The following is an 18852-nucleotide window of genomic DNA, read 5'->3' on the forward strand; positions in this document are numbered from 1 at the left end:
ACTATATTATCAGGCTGTAAAGGAGACTCAGTTTTAACTTGCAATAGTAAAGTATATGATGGAAGAGGATCATTTAGAGATGCCTCACCTGATATATCTTTTAAGATTTTCTCCCTGCTCACTTACTATGACAGGTTCCCTTTCTGTTACTTCTTTGTTAGCCCCCAGCTGTGAGTTCCCAACTAGAATGAAATCCATGTCCCTGAACAAGAAGCTCATAAGTATTGTTTTGAATTTACATTTTTTTTAGAATACATGCATGTATAGATTTTCTTTTCTAAATCTTCAAATCCGCAAACTAAACAATGCCTTAAAATTATTGGCGTCGATCTTAATGGGCCGACCTGTTCAGGCCCAAAATTGGAAACCCGGCTAACATTTGTGCAGGGGTTGGTGGAAATGTCACACTCAGAAAAAGGCATGGTGGAGGGTTTAGGGTTTAGGCATGCTCCACGTCGCTCTTTCGCGCCAATTCTCACCAACCAATCAAATCAACCCACCACCGACCGCTATATAAATTTGAACTTCAGAACCACCAAAACCCACCAACCACCGAATCAAACCTCCGAAACCCGAAAATGCAAGTCAAAATCCACGACACGACCGTCGTCGTTCCCTCCAAACCCCCATTCGCCGACGACCACCTCCTCCCGCTCAACCACCTCGACAACGACCCCAACCTCCGCGTCACCTTCCGTTACGTCCGCGCTTACGTCACCACCACCAACTCCTCCGACCCTTTCCACGTCATCTCCGCCGCACTCTCCGCCGCTCTCGTCCACTACTACCCTCTCGCCGCCAATATCGGCCGCCGTCGCGACAACCGCTTCGAGCTCTTCTGCTCCAACGGCCAGGGCGTCCCGCTCATACGCGCCTCCGTCGAGTCCACCCTCGATTGGGTGAGTCAACTCAATGACGCGGACAGCCAGTTTCTCGAGCAGTTGGTACCGGACCCGGATCCGAATGAGGCCATGGTAAACCCGTGCGTGTTGCAAGTCACGGTGTTCAAGTGCGGTGGTTACACCCTCGGAGCCGCCATAAGCCACTCTCTGTGCGACGGAATGGGCGCCACTCAGTTCTTCAACGCCATGGCTGAGCTGGCTCGCGGGTCGGGCGAGATTTCGGTGCAGCCAATCTGGGACAGATCGGGTCTGCTCCGACCCAGAGATCCGCCCCGAGTCGAGACGCCGGTGCTGCACGAGTTTCTGAAATTAGATCGGAAGTTCTCACCGTATGAACATGGAAAGCAATTGGGTCCTGTTGTGAGGGAATGCTTTGAAGTTAAGGATGAGTGTATTGAGAGATTCAAGACTGAGCTATTGGAGCAATCCGGGTTGAGCTTCACCACTTTCGAAGCTTTGGGTGCTTATATATGGCGGGCCAAGTAAGTCTGTCTGGTATCAAACTCTCACCCTGTTAATTTGTTTGGGATAATTAATGGATGAAATTTTAAACAGGGTCAAATCATCGGGAATTGCCATGGGCGAAACGGTGACGTTTGCCTATGCACTCAATGTTCGGAAGCTAGTAAACCCTCCGTTGCCAATAGGGTATTGGGGAAATGGTTGCATTGCAATGTACGTGAAGCTGAGCGCCGAGGAGTTGATTGGAAAGCCAATGTGGGAAGTTGCGGATTCGATAAAGCAGAGCAAAAGCAATGCCACGGATGAGTATGTGCGGTCATTCATTGATTTTCAGGAGCTGCATTACGATGAGGGAATCACGGCCGGAAAAGAAGTGAGTGGGTTCACGGATTGGAGGCACTTGCGGCACTCGACGGTTGATTTTGGGTGGGGAGGTCCTGTGACTGTTTTGCCCCTTTCGAGGAACTTGCTTGGGAGTGTTGAGCCTTGTTTTTTCTTGCCTTGTTCTGGAAGCAAGGGAAAGAAAGATGGGTTCAAAATTATGTTGAATCTGAGAGAGAGTGCTATGGCTGCTTTTAGAAAGGAGATGGAGAAGTTTAGTAGCCAAGAATTTGGGTTGTCATTGTTGTAACTAAGAAATAGGCCTCTCCATTCTTTTATCTTATCATATTGTAAGCTCAATTTCGGTTTCAATAGCTTGTTTCTTTTCGTTAGATTTGTAGGGAGGTTTGGTTTGGTCCCCCTCCTAAGTTACTACTTCTTTTTTTTTAATAAATTGCTAAAAAATTTAGAAAAAAAGGCCTCTCAAATTGATTGTACTTACTTAATAAACACTTTTTCAACAGAAGATCAAAAATCTTTCTTTTAGGTGAATTTAAAGTAGGAAGATGGACATTTCAGCCTAATTTTACTAGTCTTCACTCGCTGTCATTGCCATCATCATAGATCTCCCTCATCACTGTATTTTTCTGCACTCTTGTCATCTTCATATTCGTCTTCACATTCATCATTTTCTGTCACGCCCCGAATTTTGAATAACCAATTCAAATCCGAAACATGAATAAACAATTAATACAAATAACGTTCTGAATTTTTTTCTCACAAACAAACACACCACTCGCCACTCAACACAAAAACTCGAAAACCTAGAGTTAATTATTACAATTCACTCTTACAAAGTAAAATCGTAAAGCTCTAAATGAGCATAACAAACCTCACAATATAATGCTGTAATTCACATAACACTACTCTAAGCAGCCCGATCACCGTCCTGGTTCTCCTGACCTGTAGGATTTCCCGCTACACAATTTGAATAGTGTACCGGGAGTTGCAACAACACAAAACCCGGTAAGCTTTTTACAGCCAGTATGAGTAAACAAGAAAGAACTGTTGATTTTAAATTACAATTCTTATAACTCAACAACACAACCAACAATCTCAACATCTACGACGCAAACGTCAACCAATTCAATATCACCACTTTGGTCCTATCACACAACACTATCACCACTTTGGTCCCATCCCATAACACGTTAGAGCTCTAACTGCCTCGTTACCTCTGACACCTTGGCCTAGGGTCAAGCAACGGCAAAATACTTCGGTTAACACTATAACCGTCGCGCTTTGGACATCCCCGTCCTCAGCACCATATACTTCGGTTAATAATAAACCGTCGCACTTTGGACATCCCCGTCCTCGGTACACAACTTCGGTTAATAATAAACCGTCGCACTTTGGACATCCCCGTCCTCAGTACACAACTTCGGTTAATAATAAACCGTCGCACTTTGGACATCCCCGTCCTCAGTACACAAACACTCCGGTTATCCATAACCGTCAAACTTCGGACACCTCGTCCTCAGAATCCTACATTCTCCAACTCTATACATACTCCAATGTAAATCATGAATATTAACAAGAACTCATCAATCATGATCATCACATATAAATATGATAAGTCAAATTTCAATTCATAGTATTTTAATCATCCCAAATTCCACACTCTTCAATGTCACACCATTCCACATATAATCACGTAAATATATATATACGTAATCACCCACTCAGGAATGACCACTAATACCAACTATAGTTCACACAAGAAAATCGTGAAATTCATTTTGTATAATAAAAATCATTTTACTTACCCATGGACCGTAATTGATCAAGTCCATATGATTTTAAAACAAATATTTATTTCATAAATATTTTCACGCAATTACGACAAAATAAGGTAATTAAATTTATTCGGTTCGTAATATGAACCACGTGAGGTTTACTCACCTCTAAATTCCCGCTGCGTCTTCTTAACAGCTCAAAATACAATTTCACGAATCGTCCGCCAAATCAAACCGTCGATCACCTAATCAAACATGACCTTAACTTAGCCAATAACTCAAAAACATAATCAAACGACAATCCAACGGTCGGATTGAAATTAAATGATGATCCAACGGTCGGATCCTCACGGATCGCCTTCCTAATCACTGTTTTGCATTTATACGAAGATCCAACGGTCGGATCTTCGCCCATGACCGCACAAAGCCTCTGGGGCAGTCATACGATCATCATATCAAAATTATAGGTTCATCTGACAGTCCTAATTCCACAGATCATAAATCTAACGATCGAAATCTCAAAATTCATAACTAATTCATACGATAACCGAAAAATGCGTATAATACGCCGAAATGATCGTATCGAAACATAGAATCATAAAATTGACAGAAACTAAATTTTTGACCTCCGGAGGTGGCCGGAAAGGGCCGCCGGAGTTAGGGACAGAGCCACCGCCGACCACCACAATTGGTATCGGGGCTGTGCTTGTCCCCTTCGTTTTCTCATTCTGGACACTTTTCATAACTAGCACAAGACCAAAAAATGACAGGAAGGGATCGAAATGTACCAAAAATCAGTCGGTGGCCGGAATTTTTCCAGAAACCGGCGAGCTCCAAAATCGACGTGAAAACGTCAATTTAAGGCTTCGATTCCTTCTTAAGAGTTGTTAAGAAACTCAAGAAGAACTCACTGGTTCAAGAATCACAGAAAAATATGGTCTGTAGCTCGAGATATACCGATCGAAAGCTTCGGTGGTCGGAAAAATTCCAGAATCCGGCGAGCTTGAGTTTCGACGTAAAAACTTCAACGAAACGCTTCGATTCCTTCTGGAGAGTTTTTCAGAACTTCAAGGTGAGCTCACTGGTTCAAGAATCACTCAAAAATACGTCCTGTAGCTCGAGATATTTGGATCGATAGCTCCGGTTTCGTTCTTGGCGGGGTTGACTTGTAGTTGCTGCTACGGGATGCGCCGCCGTGTGAGGCTGCTTCTGGGAGCTTCAGGAAGTTGAGGCGAGCTTGTGGATGGATTTTGGTGAGGATTGGTGACCGGTAGCTTGAGATATCAAGCGTGGTTCCAAAACGAGCTCAAACCGGGCGGAGCTTCCCGCCGCCGCTGGTGGCCGTGTCACGGTGCAAGGCTGCCTCTGGCAGCTGCGCAAGGCTGAGACGAAGCAAAAGGAAGTGGTTCGACGCCGTTTGGTGGCCGGTGGAGGTAGAGAGAGACCGAAGAGCCTTTGCTCTGTTTTCGGTTGGATTTCGGACGAGAAAGAGAGTGAGAGTTTGAGTGAGAGAGAGAGAGGGTGTGAGTGAGGGAGAGTGTCGGCCAATGAAGATCAACTCAATCAGTTAACCCAAGCATAATCATTAAAGTTAAAGCAGCGAAATCATGAAAGTAAGCAATACTGCTTTGCTTTGATTAAAAGAAATCGACCGGGTATTACAATCTACCCCCCTTAAAGGAATTTCGTCCCGAAATTTAAGCGTAAGTCAATTCCTCTCGATTAAGGTTGACCTAACCATAGAATCTCCCATCTTTTCCAAATCTGTAGTAATCTACAAAGCCTCAGCTCTTTGTATAAAAATACATTCCTATGGCCACTAAATCCTTTCATCACAAACGTAAACTCACACAACAACTGCTCAACAACACTCCACATCACATACACAAAATCGTCACATGGATCATCTCATAGATCCTCACATAGATCATCACATAGATCTTCACTTAGATCATCACTCTGTACTGGCATACAAGCACAGTAAACACTCCCACAAAGTGTTTCGCTACTCAATTAGCATCACGGTAAATCTCCATAGTAAAACTTAAGCATGCACCACTCTTCACAACCATAGAGATGCATCACTCAAAACAAATCATCCCCAAAAGCACGCCAATAAATTATGTCACCCAGTGATGATGACTTGGGCTTGCTCAATCCTTGGGCTAAGCACTAGGGCTGGCCATTTGGGCTAAAGAAACCAAACCATCCACATTTCGAACCGGCCCGAACCAATTTGGGTAACATTTGGGCCTACCATTCGGGCCGAACAATTGGGCTTACTATTTGGGCCTACCAATCGGCCCACCAACTTCCAGCTCGGTTACGGTATGAAATTGTACATACCGTATATACGTATGCATACCGTACAGACCGTATATACGTATGCATACCGTACAACTGTATATACGTATGCATACCGTACAAACCGTATATACGTATGCATACCGTACATACCGTATATACGTATGCATACCGTACATACCGTATATGCGTCCGTATATCAAGCATATACGGGATCCAAAAATATTTGTAGGAGGTAAGGTTCGAACTCCAGACCCCCTAAACCAATGCTTCTCTCCCAACCACTGAAGCAAGAACTGCTTTCATTAATAGAAGCACACGCGTTATATTTATTATGTCCTAAGCGAACATAAATAAAATATATCGGGAGGCAAGTCTCGAACTCCCGACCCCTTAAACCAATGCCTCGCTCCCAACCACTGGAGCATAAGTTGTGCTTAATAAAATGTGTACAAATTTTATACTTATTATGTCATAAACGAACATAATAAAAATAAACGAGAGGCGAGGTTCGAACCTCAGACCTCTTGTACACGAACTTTACACTCAACCCCTCGAGCACGGCTGCTCACGTTATTATCCATACCAATCCTTTTATTTAAACCAACTGTTTCAACTGTTCAACAATTCGGCCCAAAACATCCAAGACTGTTGCAGAAACCCAGCCCAACGTATCCAAAACTGTTACAGAAATCCGGCCCAACTCATCCAAAACTGTTTCAGAAACTCGGCCCATCATGTCCAAAACTGTTTCTGAAACTCGGCCCATCAGGCCTCCACCCACAGCTACAGTGATGCCTTGATCCGAGACAGGCCCAAGTACGGCCCACTTGTGTCACGGCTTATCCCTTCCGTGATTTACGGCAGTCAAATCTGCTTTCGGCTACAGCTGTCTGCCACAGCGCCTCGAGATTCCCTCGGTCCCCTTACACGCTCTCCACGCGCCAACAGCTTTTCCGGTTTTCGGGGCGACTTTAATCCAACGCGTGGATTCAAATTCTGAGATCGTTCATCCAACGGTGGAGATCTGCTCACCTCGTTCTATAAATAGGTGCATCCTGGAGAAAAACTGTTCACACCAAAGAAAAGAAATTTTCCCCAGCCATTCTCTCTCAAACTCTGCAGCCTTCCTCTCGAAACTCAAATCCTTTCTTCATCAATTTCAATCCTTCTCTTCTGATCTTCTCTCCCATTTGAAGATTCGATTTCATCTTTCCTCTGAGAATCTCAGATCTCCAATCACCAGTTCAACAACTCCAATCCTTCTAACAAAATCTCCCTCAAACACTAAACCATGTATTCTTCGATATTCACATCCTCTCACCTCATGACCCAAGAGCCACGAACTCTGCAACTAATGGAGCTCCAAACCCCGCAACAAATGGAACCACAACAACAGCAACCAACAGAGGAGGGAGGAAACACCCAAGCAGCTGGAAGTAGTGCCAACATGGATTTCTGGCGAAGCCGTACCAGATGGATTCCTACTCCAGAACAAATAAGAATCCTAAAGGATCTTTACTACGTCAAGGGATTTAAGTGCCCATCTACAGAGCACATTCACGAGATCTGCCTCCAGCTGAACCAGTATGGACATGTTGAGGGTAAGAACATTTACTTTTGGTTCCAGAACGTCAGGGCTCGAGAGAAGCAGATGAATAGGTGTAATCAGGCTGCTCCAGTGCCCATGGGAACTAGTTCTCTTGGTACTGGTGGATCCATCGATCTCAATTTTGGGTCCACTGGTTCTACTGGTGCTGGTGGATCCATCGACATCAATTTTGGGCCGGCTGGTGGATCCATTGACATCAATTTTGGGTCCACTAGTTCTACTGATGATGGTAGATCCATTGATCTCAACTTTGGTTCCACCTATTCTACTGGTAATGAAGGATTTCTTGATTTAAATTTTGTTTCATATTCTTCCTCACACTTCAACACTAATACCAGTACAACTCTTTTGGCACAACAGGAGGACAAACATCCCTGCAACAACGAGGAGGAGATCACCAGGAGGTTCAAACTCTTCCTCTGTTCCCCGTGCACGGCGAGGACGTCTTTGGTAACCTGAAGGCTACTTCCGAGGAAGGTAGCGCTTTTGGTTACTATTCTGGTGGCTCAGGCGGTTACCACAGTGGCTCAAACGTTTCTCTTGAGCTCAGCCTCAATCCATCCGGAGCTGCTGACTAGGCTTAGTATAGCATAGTCCTCGTTTTCCTTTTTTTTTTTTTCTTTTTTTTTGTAATGTAAAATCAATAAGATGGTGTGCATGTTTTCTTTTCTTTTTGTTTAACCAACAACAACACCAAGGAACAACCTTGGTCACCCAATACTATTTTCAAAACCATAAACAACTCTACTGCACACATCTTTCATAATGATGCAATAAAAACAATCACTCAAAAAGAATCCAACAATCAATTAAGTCGCATCGAGGTCTAGCTAGTATCCTCTGAGTCAAACCAAACACAAACAATTTCATCGATAGGATTAGGGACTTATAAAGCTAAACACATCCTGAGTTAGCTAGGAAAAACCCACGTCTTTAGAGTTACTCTTACAACTCTTATAGAATCTCGATAATTCCATCTATCAATTGCTTCAACAAAAACTCACCACAATTCAATCCCTAACATTTAGTGATTCAGAAATCGAATCAAACTCCATATCACATAGTAATTCACTTGAACCACTATGGATACCTAACAAAGTCACTAAAATCAATATCCGAAATTGCGTTTAACTATATCACCTAAAATCAATCACCAAAGGCACACAAAATTCAATTTCATTCACTTGAACAAAACTATATTCACAAGTCACGGTCAGGTCATCAACCCATGGTGTTCAAATGAATAAATTTCAAATCCAGTTTTCCTTGTGAATCGTAACGTATCGTTCCAAAATGATGCAAGCAACATCAACCACGTATATAAGACACATCTCGCGAACTCAATTCAAATTCCGAATCACCAAAACTACTACTAATTCCAATTCTACCAACAATCCTGATTCTGAAGGAATTATAGTACTCAACGACAACCCCAAAACAATGGTCTCTCATCTCTAACCATCGAGCACAAAATAAAACTCTGTCTCATAATCTCTCGCACTCTCATCATCTTGAGTAGGTGAGATCAATTCTCTTTCCAACTGCTCATAGATTCTCAATTTATACTAATAACTCAATCTCACACAAGATTAGCATAGTTACCTCAAAGCCGCTTTAAACACATAACACATGTCAATTACCACAACTCCTCTAAGACGTCTCTTTACAAAACAAGATATTTAATCCTTGATACGTACACCCCATCCAAAAACATCTGTACAACCAACTTAAGAAGGCAGAATTTTTTATCAATTAATACTCGTATCTACCTTAGGTACGTGCATAGGTCAACATCATGCCTTCAACCAAACACTTCAACATCCAAAAGGACCTCGCTTCCATAAAACAAATCTCACCGACTCATCAGAGTTAAATCTAGAGGTCTCTATTCCTCGAAGATTACAACCTGCGGAAACTAAACTTATTCTAATACGAACTTAGAAGACAACTCTACCGTCCTACAGACATACACGCCGTCTAGACCCCATACTAAGACATACCCAATGATTATACCAGTACCGAAGAGTATATGATGGGGATCCGCTGCAGACGGGCCATCACTCGGGGAGTACTGATTATCACCAAATATGTACCTTACGCTCTGATACCAAACTGTCACGCCCCGAATTTTGAATAACCAATTCAAATCCGAAACATGAATAAACAATTAATACAAATAACGTTATGAATTTTTTTCTCACAAACAAACACACCACTCGCCACTCAACACAAAAACTCGAAAACCTAGAGTTAATTATTACAATTCACTCTTACAAAGTAAAATCGTAAAGCTCTAAATGAGCATAACAAACCTCACAATATAATGCTGTAATTCACATAACACTACTCTAAGCAGCCCGATCACCGTCCTGGTTCTCCTGACCTGTAGGATTTCCCGCTACACAATTTGAATAGTGTACCGGGAGTTGCAACAACACAAAACCCGGTAAGCTTTTTACAGCCAGTATGAGTAAACAAGAAAGAACTGTTGATTTTAAATTACAATTCTTATAACTCAACAACACAACCAACAATCTCAACATCTACGACGCAAACGTCAACCAATTCAATATCACCACTTTGGTCCTATCACACAACACTATCACCACTTTGGTCCCATCCCATAACACGTTAGAGCTCTAACTGCCTCGTTACCTCTGACACCTTGGCCTAGGGTCAAGCAACGGCAAAATACTTCGGTTAACACTATAACCGTCGCGCTTTGGACATCCCCGTCCTCAGCACCATATACTTCGGTTAATAATAAACCGTCGCACTTTGGACATCCCCGTCCTCGGTACACAACTTCGGTTAATAATAAACCGTCGCACTTTGGACATCCCCGTCCTCAGTACACAACTTCGGTTAATAATAAACCGTCGCACTTTGGACATCCCCGTCCTCAGTACACAAACACTCCGGTTATCCATAACCGTCAAACTTCGGACACCTCGTCCTCAGAATCCTACATTCTCCAACTCTATACATACTCCAATGTAAATCATGAATATTAACAAGAACTCATCAATCATGATCATCACATATAAATATGATAAGTCAAATTTCAATTCATAGTATTTTAATCATCCCAAATTCCACACTCTTCAATGTCACACCATTCCACATATAATCACGTAAATATATATATACGTAATCACCCACTCAGGAATGACCACTAATACCAACTATAGTTCACACAAGAAAATCGTGAAATTCATTTTGTATAATAAAAATCATTTTACTTACCCATGGACCGTAATTGATCAAGTCCATATGATTTTAAAACAAATATTTATTTCATAAATATTTTCACGCAATTACGACAAAATAAGGTAATTAAATTTATTCGGTTCGTAATATGAACCACGTGAGGTTTACTCACCTCTAAATTCCCGCTGCGTCTTCTTAACAGCTCAAAATACAATTTCACGAATCGTCCGCCAAATCAAACCGTCGATCACCTAATCAAACATGACCTTAACTTAGCCAATAACTCAAAAACATAATCAAACGACAATCCAACGGTCGGATTGAAATTAAATGATGATCCAACGGTCGGATCCTCACGGATCGCCTTCCTAATCACTGTTTTGCATTTATACGAAGATCCAACGGTCGGATCTTCGCCCATGACCGCACAAAGCCTCTGGGGCAGTCATACGATCATCATATCAAAATTATAGGTTCATCTGACAGTCCTAATTCCACAGATCATAAATCTAACGATCGAAATCTCAAAATTCATAACTAATTCATACGATAACCGAAAAATGCGTATAATACGCCGAAATGATCGTATCGAAACATAGAATCATAAAATTGACAGAAACTAAATTTTTGACCTCCGGAGGTGGCCGGAAAGGGCCGCCGGAGTTAGGGACAGAGCCACCGCCGACCACCACAATTGGTATCGGGGCTGTGCTTGTCCCCTTCGTTTTCTCATTCTGGACACTTTTCATAACTAGCACAAGACCAAAAAATGACAGGAAGGGATCGAAATGTACCAAAAATCAGTCGGTGGCCGGAATTTTTCCAGAAACCGGCGAGCTCCAAAATCGACGTGAAAACGTCAATTTAAGGCTTCGATTCCTTCTTAAGAGTTGTTAAGAAACTCAAGAAGAACTCACTGGTTCAAGAATCACAGAAAAATATGGTCTGTAGCTCGAGATATACCGATCGAAAGCTTCGGTGGTCGGAAAAATTCCAGAATCCGGCGAGCTTGAGTTTCGACGTAAAAACTTCAACGAAACGCTTCGATTCCTTCTGGAGAGTTTTTCAGAACTTCAAGGTGAGCTCACTGGTTCAAGAATCACTCAAAAATACGTCCTGTAGCTCGAGATATTTGGATCGATAGCTCCGGTTTCGTTCTTGGCGGGGTTGACTTGTAGTTGCTGCTACGGGATGCGCCGCCGTGTGAGGCTGCTTCTGGGAGCTTCAGGAAGTTGAGGCGAGCTTGTGGATGGATTTTGGTGAGGATTGGTGACCGGTAGCTTGAGATATCAAGCGTGGTTCCAAAACGAGCTCAAACCGGGCGGAGCTTCCCGCCGCCGCTGGTGGCCGTGTCACGGTGCAAGGCTGCCTCTGGCAGCTGCGCAAGGCTGAGACGAAGCAAAAGGAAGTGGTTCGACGCCGTTTGGTGGCCGGTGGAGGTAGAGAGAGACCGAAGAGCCTTTGCTCTGTTTTCGGTTGGATTTCGGACGAGAAAGAGAGTGAGAGTTTGAGTGAGAGAGAGAGAGGGTGTGAGTGAGGGAGAGTGTCGGCCAATGAAGATCAACTCAATCAGTTAACCCAAGCATAATCATTAAAGTTAAAGCAGCGAAATCATGAAAGTAAGCAATACTGCTTTGCTTTGATTAAAAGAAATCGACCGGGTATTACAATCTACCCCCCTTAAAGGAATTTCGTCCCGAAATTTAAGCGTAAGTCAATTCCTCTCGATTAAGGTTGACCTAACCATAGAATCTCCCATCTTTTCCAAATCTGTAGTAATCTACAAAGCCTCAGCTCTTTGTATAAAAATACATTCCTATGGCCACTAAATCCTTTCATCACAAACGTAAACTCACACAACAACTGCTCAACAACACTCCACATCACATACACAAAATCGTCACATGGATCATCTCATAGATCCTCACATAGATCATCACATAGATCTTCACTTAGATCATCACTCTGTACTGGCATACAAGCACAGTAAACACTCCCACAAAGTGTTTCGCTACTCAATTAGCATCACGGTAAATCTCCATAGTAAAACTTAAGCATGCACCACTCTTCACAACCATAGAGATGCATCACTCAAAACAAATCATCCCCAAAAGCACGCCAATAAATTATGTCACCCAGTGATGATGACTTGGGCTTGCTCAATCCTTGGGCTAAGCACTAGGGCTGGCCATTTGGGCTAAAGAAACCAAACCATCCACATTTCGAACCGGCCCGAACCAATTTGGGTAACATTTGGGCCTACCATTCGGGCCGAACAATTGGGCTTACTATTTGGGCCTACCAATCGGCCCACCAACTTCCAGCTCGGTTACGGTATGAAATTGTACATACCGTATATACGTATGCATACCGTACAGACCGTATATACGTATGCATACCGTACAACTGTATATACGTATGCATACCGTACAAACCGTATATACGTATGCATACCGTACATACCGTATATACGTATGCATACCGTACATACCGTATATGCGTCCGTATATCAAGCATATACGGGATCCAAAAATATTTGTAGGAGGTAAGGTTCGAACTCCAGACCCCCTAAACCAATGCTTCTCTCCCAACCACTGAAGCAAGAACTGCTTTCATTAATAGAAGCACACGCGTTATATTTATTATGTCCTAAGCGAACATAAATAAAATATATCGGGAGGCAAGTCTCGAACTCCCGACCCCTTAAACCAATGCCTCGCTCCCAACCACTGGAGCATAAGTTGTGCTTAATAAAATGTGTACAAATTTTATACTTATTATGTCATAAACGAACATAATAAAAATAAACGAGAGGCGAGGTTCGAACCTCAGACCTCTTGTACACGAACTTTACACTCAACCCCTCGAGCACGGCTGCTCACGTTATTATCCATACCAATCCTTTTATTTAAACCAACTGTTTCAACTGTTCAACAATTCGGCCCAAAACATCCAAGACTGTTGCAGAAACCCAGCCCAACGTATCCAAAACTGTTACAGAAATCCGGCCCAACTCATCCAAAACTGTTTCAGAAACTCGGCCCATCATGTCCAAAACTGTTTCTGAAACTCGGCCCATCAGGCCTCCACCCACAGCTACAGTGATGCCTTGATCCGAGACAGGCCCAAGTACGGCCCACTTGTGTCACGGCTTATCCCTTCCGTGATTTACGGCAGTCAAATCTGCTTTCGGCTACAGCTGTCTGCCACAGCGCCTCGAGATTCCCTCGGTCCCCTTACACGCTCTCCACGCGCCAACAGCTTTTCCGGTTTTCGGGGCGACTTTAATCCAACGCGTGGATTCAAATTCTGAGATCGTTCATCCAACGGTGGAGATCTGCTCACCTCGTTCTATAAATAGGTGCATCCTGGAGAAAAACTGTTCACACCAAAGAAAAGAAATTTTCCCCAGCCATTCTCTCTCAAACTCTGCAGCCTTCCTCTCGAAACTCAAATCCTTTCTTCATCAATTTCAATCCTTCTCTTCTGATCTTCTCTCCCATTTGAAGATTCGATTTCATCTTTCCTCTGAGAATCTCAGATCTCTAATCACCAGTTCAACAACTCCAATCCTTCTAACAAAATCTCCCTCAAACACTAAACCATGTATTCTTCGATATTCACATCCTCTCACCTCATGACCCAAGAGCCACGAACTCTGCAACTAATGGAGCTCCAAACCCCGCAACAAATGGAACCACAACAACAGCAACCAACAGAGGAGGGAGGAAACACCCAAGCAGCTGGAAGTAGTGCCAACATGGATTTCTGGCGAAGCCGTACCAGATGGATTCCTACTCCAGAACAAATAAGAATCCTAAAGGATCTTTACTACGTCAAGGGATTTAAGTGCCCATCTACAGAGCACATTCACGAGATCTGCCTCCAGCTGAACCAGTATGGACATGTTGAGGGTAAGAACATTTACTTTTGGTTCCAGAACGTCAGGGCTCGAGAGAAGCAGATGAATAGGTGTAATCAGGCTGCTCCAGTGCCCATGGGAACTAGTTCTCTTGGTACTGGTGGATCCATCGATCTCAATTTTGGGTCCACTGGTTCTACTGGTGCTGGTGGATCCATCGACATCAATTTTGGGCCGGCTGGTGGATCCATTGACATCAATTTTGGGTCCACTAGTTCTACTGATGATGGTAGATCCATTGATCTCAACTTTGGTTCCACCTATTCTACTGGTAATGAAGGATTTCTTGATTTAAATTTTGTTTCATATTCTTCCTCACACTTCAACACTAATACCAGTACAACTCTTTTGGCACAACAGGAGGACAAACATCCCTGCAACAACGAGGAGGAGATCACCAGGAGGTTCAAACTCTTCCTCTGTTCCCCGTGCACGGCGAGGACGTCTTTGGTAACCTGAAGGCTACTTCCGAGGAAGGTAGCGCTTTTGGTTACTATTCTGGTGGCTCAGGCGGTTACCACAGTGGCTCAAACGTTTCTCTTGAGCTCAGCCTCAATCCATCCGGAGCTGCTGACTAGGCTTAGTATAGCATAGTCCTCGTTTTCCTTTTTTTTTTTTTCTTTTTTTTTGTAATGTAAAATCAATAAGATGGTGTGCATGTTTTCTTTTCTTTTTGTTTAACCAACAACAACACCAAGGAACAACCTTGGTCACCCAATACTATTTTCAAAACCATAAACAACTCTACTGCACACATCTTTCATAATGATGCAATAAAAACAATCACTCAAAAAGAATCCAACAATCAATTAAGTCGCATCGAGGTCTAGCTAGTATCCTCTGAGTCAAACCAAACACAAACAATTTCATCGATAGGATTAGGGACTTATAAAGCTAAACACATCCTGAGTTAGCTAGGAAAAACCCACGTCTTTAGAGTTACTCTTACAACTCTTATAGAATCTCGATAATTCCATCTATCAATTGCTTCAACAAAAACTCACCACAATTCAATCCCTAACATTTAGTGATTCAGAAATCGAATCAAACTCCATATCACATAGTAATTCACTTGAACCACTATGGATACCTAACAAAGTCACTAAAATCAATATCCGAAATTGCGTTTAACTATATCACCTAAAATCAATCACCAAAGGCACACAAAATTCAATTTCATTCACTTGAACAAAACTATATTCACAAGTCACGGTCAGGTCATCAACCCATGGTGTTCAAATGAATAAATTTCAAATCCAGTTTTCCTTGTGAATCGTAACGTATCGTTCCAAAATGATGCAAGCAACATCAACCACGTATATAAGACACATCTCGCGAACTCAATTCAAATTCCGAATCACCAAAACTACTACTAATTCCAATTCTACCAACAATCCTGATTCTGAAGGAATTATAGTACTCAACGACAACCCCAAAACAATGGTCTCTCATCTCTAACCATCGAGCACAAAATAAAACTCTGTCTCATAATCTCTCGCACTCTCATCATCTTGAGTAGGTGAGATCAATTCTCTTTCCAACTGCTCATAGATTCTCAATTTATACTAATAACTCAATCTCACACAAGATTAGCATAGTTACCTCAAAGCCGCTTTAAACACATAACACATGTCAATTACCACAACTCCTCTAAGACGTCTCTTTACAAAACAAGATATTTAATCCTTGATACGTACACCCCATCCAAAAACATCTGTACAACCAACTTAAGAAGGCAGAATTTTTTATCAATTAATACTCGTATCTACCTTAGGTACGTGCATAGGTCAACATCATGCCTTCAACCAAACACTTCAACATCCAAAAGGACCTCGCTTCCATAAAACAAATCTCACCGACTCATCAGAGTTAAATCTAGAGGTCTCTATTCCTCGAAGATTACAACCTGCGGAAACTAAACTTATTCTAATACGAACTTAGAAGACAACTCTACCGTCCTACAGACATACACGCCGTCTAGACCCCATACTAAGACATACCCAATGATTATACCAGTACCGAAGAGTATATGATGGGGATCCGCTGCAGACGGGCCATCACTCGGGGAGTACTGATTATCACCAAATATGTACCTTACGCTCTGATACCAAACTGTCACGCCCCGAATTTTGAATAACCAATTCAAATCCGAAACATGAATAAACAATTAATACAAATAACGTTATGAATTTTTTTCTCACAAACAAACACACCACTCGCCACTCAACACAAAAACTCGAAAACCTAGAGTTAATTATTACAATTCACTCTTACAAAGTAAAATCGTAAAGCTCTAAATGAGCATAACAAACCTCACAATATAATGCTGTAATTCACATAACACTACTCTAAGCAGCCCGATCACCGTCCTGGTTCTCCTGACCTGTAGGATTTCCCGCTACACAATTTGAATAGTGTACCGGGAGTTGCAACAACACAAAACCCGGTAAGCTTTTTACAGCCAGTATGAGTAAACAAGAAAGAACTGTTGATTTTAAATTACAATTCTTATAACTCAACAACACAACCAACAATCTCAACATCTACGACGCAAACGTCAACCAATTCAATATCACCACTTTGGTCCTATCACACAACACTATCACCACTTTGGTCCCATCCCATAACACGTTAGAGCTCTAACTGCCTCGTTACCTCTGACACCTTGGCCTAGGGTCAAGCAACGGCAAAATACTTCGGTTAACACTATAACCGTCGCGCTTTGGACATCCCCGTCCTCAGCACCATATACTTCGGTTAATAATAAACCGTCGCACTTTGGACATCCCCGTCCTCGGTACACAACTTCGGTTAATAATAAACCGTCGCACTTTGGACATCCCCGTCCTCAGTACACAACTTCGGTTAATAATAAACCGTCGCACTTTGGACATCCCCGTCCTCAGTACACAAACACTCCGGTTATCCATAACCGTCAAACTTCGGACACCTCGTCCTCAGAATCCTACATTCTCCAACTCTATACATACTCCAATGTAAATCATGAATATTAACAAGAACTCATCAATCATGATCATCACATATAAATATGATAAGTCAAATTTCAATTCATAGTATTTTAATCATCCCAAATTCCACACTCTTCAATGTCACACCATTCCACATATAATCACGTAAATATATATATACGTAATCACCCACTCAGGAATGACCACTAATACCAACTATAGTTCACACAAGAAAATCGTGAAATTCATTTTGTATAATAAAAATCATTTTACTTACCCATGGACCGTAATTGATCAAGTCCATATGATTTTAAAACAAATATTTATTTCATAAATATTTTCACGCAATTACGACAAAATAAGGTAATTAAATTTATTCGGTTCGTAATATGAACCACGTGAGGTTTACTCACCTCTAAATTCCCGCTGCGTCTTCTTAACAGCTCAAAATACAATTTCACGAATCGTCCGCCAAATCAAACCGTCGATCACCTAATCAAACATGACCTTAACTTAGCCAATAACTCAAAAACATAATCAAACGACAATCCAACGGTCGGATTGAAATTAAATGATGATCCAACGGTCGGATCCTCACGGATCGCCTTCCTAATCACTGTTTTGCATTTATACGAAGATCCAACGGTCGGATCTTCGCCCATGACCGCACAAAGCCTCTGGGGCAGTCATACGATCATCATATCAAAATTATAGGTTCATCTGACAGTCCTAATTCCACAGATCATAAATCTAACGATCGAAATCTCAAAATTCATAACTAATTCATACGATAACCGAAAAATGCGTATAATACGCCGAAATGATCGTATCGAAACATAGAATCATAAAATTGACAGAAACTAAATTTTTGACCTCCGGAGGTGGCCGGAAAGGGCCGCCGGAGTTAGGGACAGAGCCACCGCCGACCACCACAATTGGTATCGGGGCTGTGCTTGTCCCCTTCGTTTTCTCATTCTGGACACTTTTCATAACTAGCACAAGACCAAAAAATGACAGGAAGGGATCGAAATGTACCAAAAATCAGTCGGTGGCCGGAATTTTTCCAGAAACCGGCGAGCTCCAAAATCGACGTGAAAACGTCAATTTAAGGCTTCGATTCCTTCTTAAGAGTTGTTAAGAAACTCAAGAAGAACTCACTGGTTCAAGAATCACAGAAAAATATGGTCTGTAGCTCGAGATATACCGATCGAAAGCTTCGGTGGTCGGAAAAATTCCAGAATCCGGCGAGCTTGAGTTTCGACGTAAAAACTTCAACGAAACGCTTCGATTCCTTCTGGAGAGTTTTTCAGAACTTCAAGGTGAGCTCACTGGTTCAAGAATCACTCAAAAATAC

At 42.3% G+C, this 18852-nt stretch overlaps 1 protein-coding gene across 1 annotated transcript; it reads left to right on the plus strand.

Annotated features, from left to right (window-relative positions):
- Nucleotides 1–528: 528 nt before the first annotated feature.
- On the plus strand, nt 529–2141 carry LOC133733213 (3'-N-debenzoyl-2'-deoxytaxol N-benzoyltransferase). The gene is made up of 2 exons (XM_062160842.1): nt 529–1384; nt 1458–2141. Exons 1-2 carry the CDS (start codon nt 579–581, stop codon nt 1993–1995), a joined length of 1344 nt encoding a protein of 447 aa, XP_062016826.1. The 5' UTR covers nt 529–578; the 3' UTR covers nt 1996–2141.
- The last annotated feature ends 16711 nt before the right edge of the window (nt 2142–18852 follow it).

Source organism: Rosa rugosa, chromosome 2, assembly GCF_958449725.1.
Source record: "Rosa rugosa chromosome 2, drRosRugo1.1, whole genome shotgun sequence".
NCBI lineage: Eukaryota > Viridiplantae > Streptophyta > Magnoliopsida > Rosales > Rosaceae > Rosa > Rosa rugosa.

Excerpts from the sequence above, each read along its gene's own strand:
- LOC133733213 (XM_062160842.1), top strand. The coding sequence starts at position 579 with ATGCAAGTCAAAATCCACGACACGACCGTCGTCGTTCCCTCCAAACCC. Across the intron at positions 1,385-1,457 it reads GCTTATATATGGCGGGCCAA|GGTCAAATCATCGGGAATTG; the intron begins GTAAGTCTGTCT and ends AATTTTAAACAG.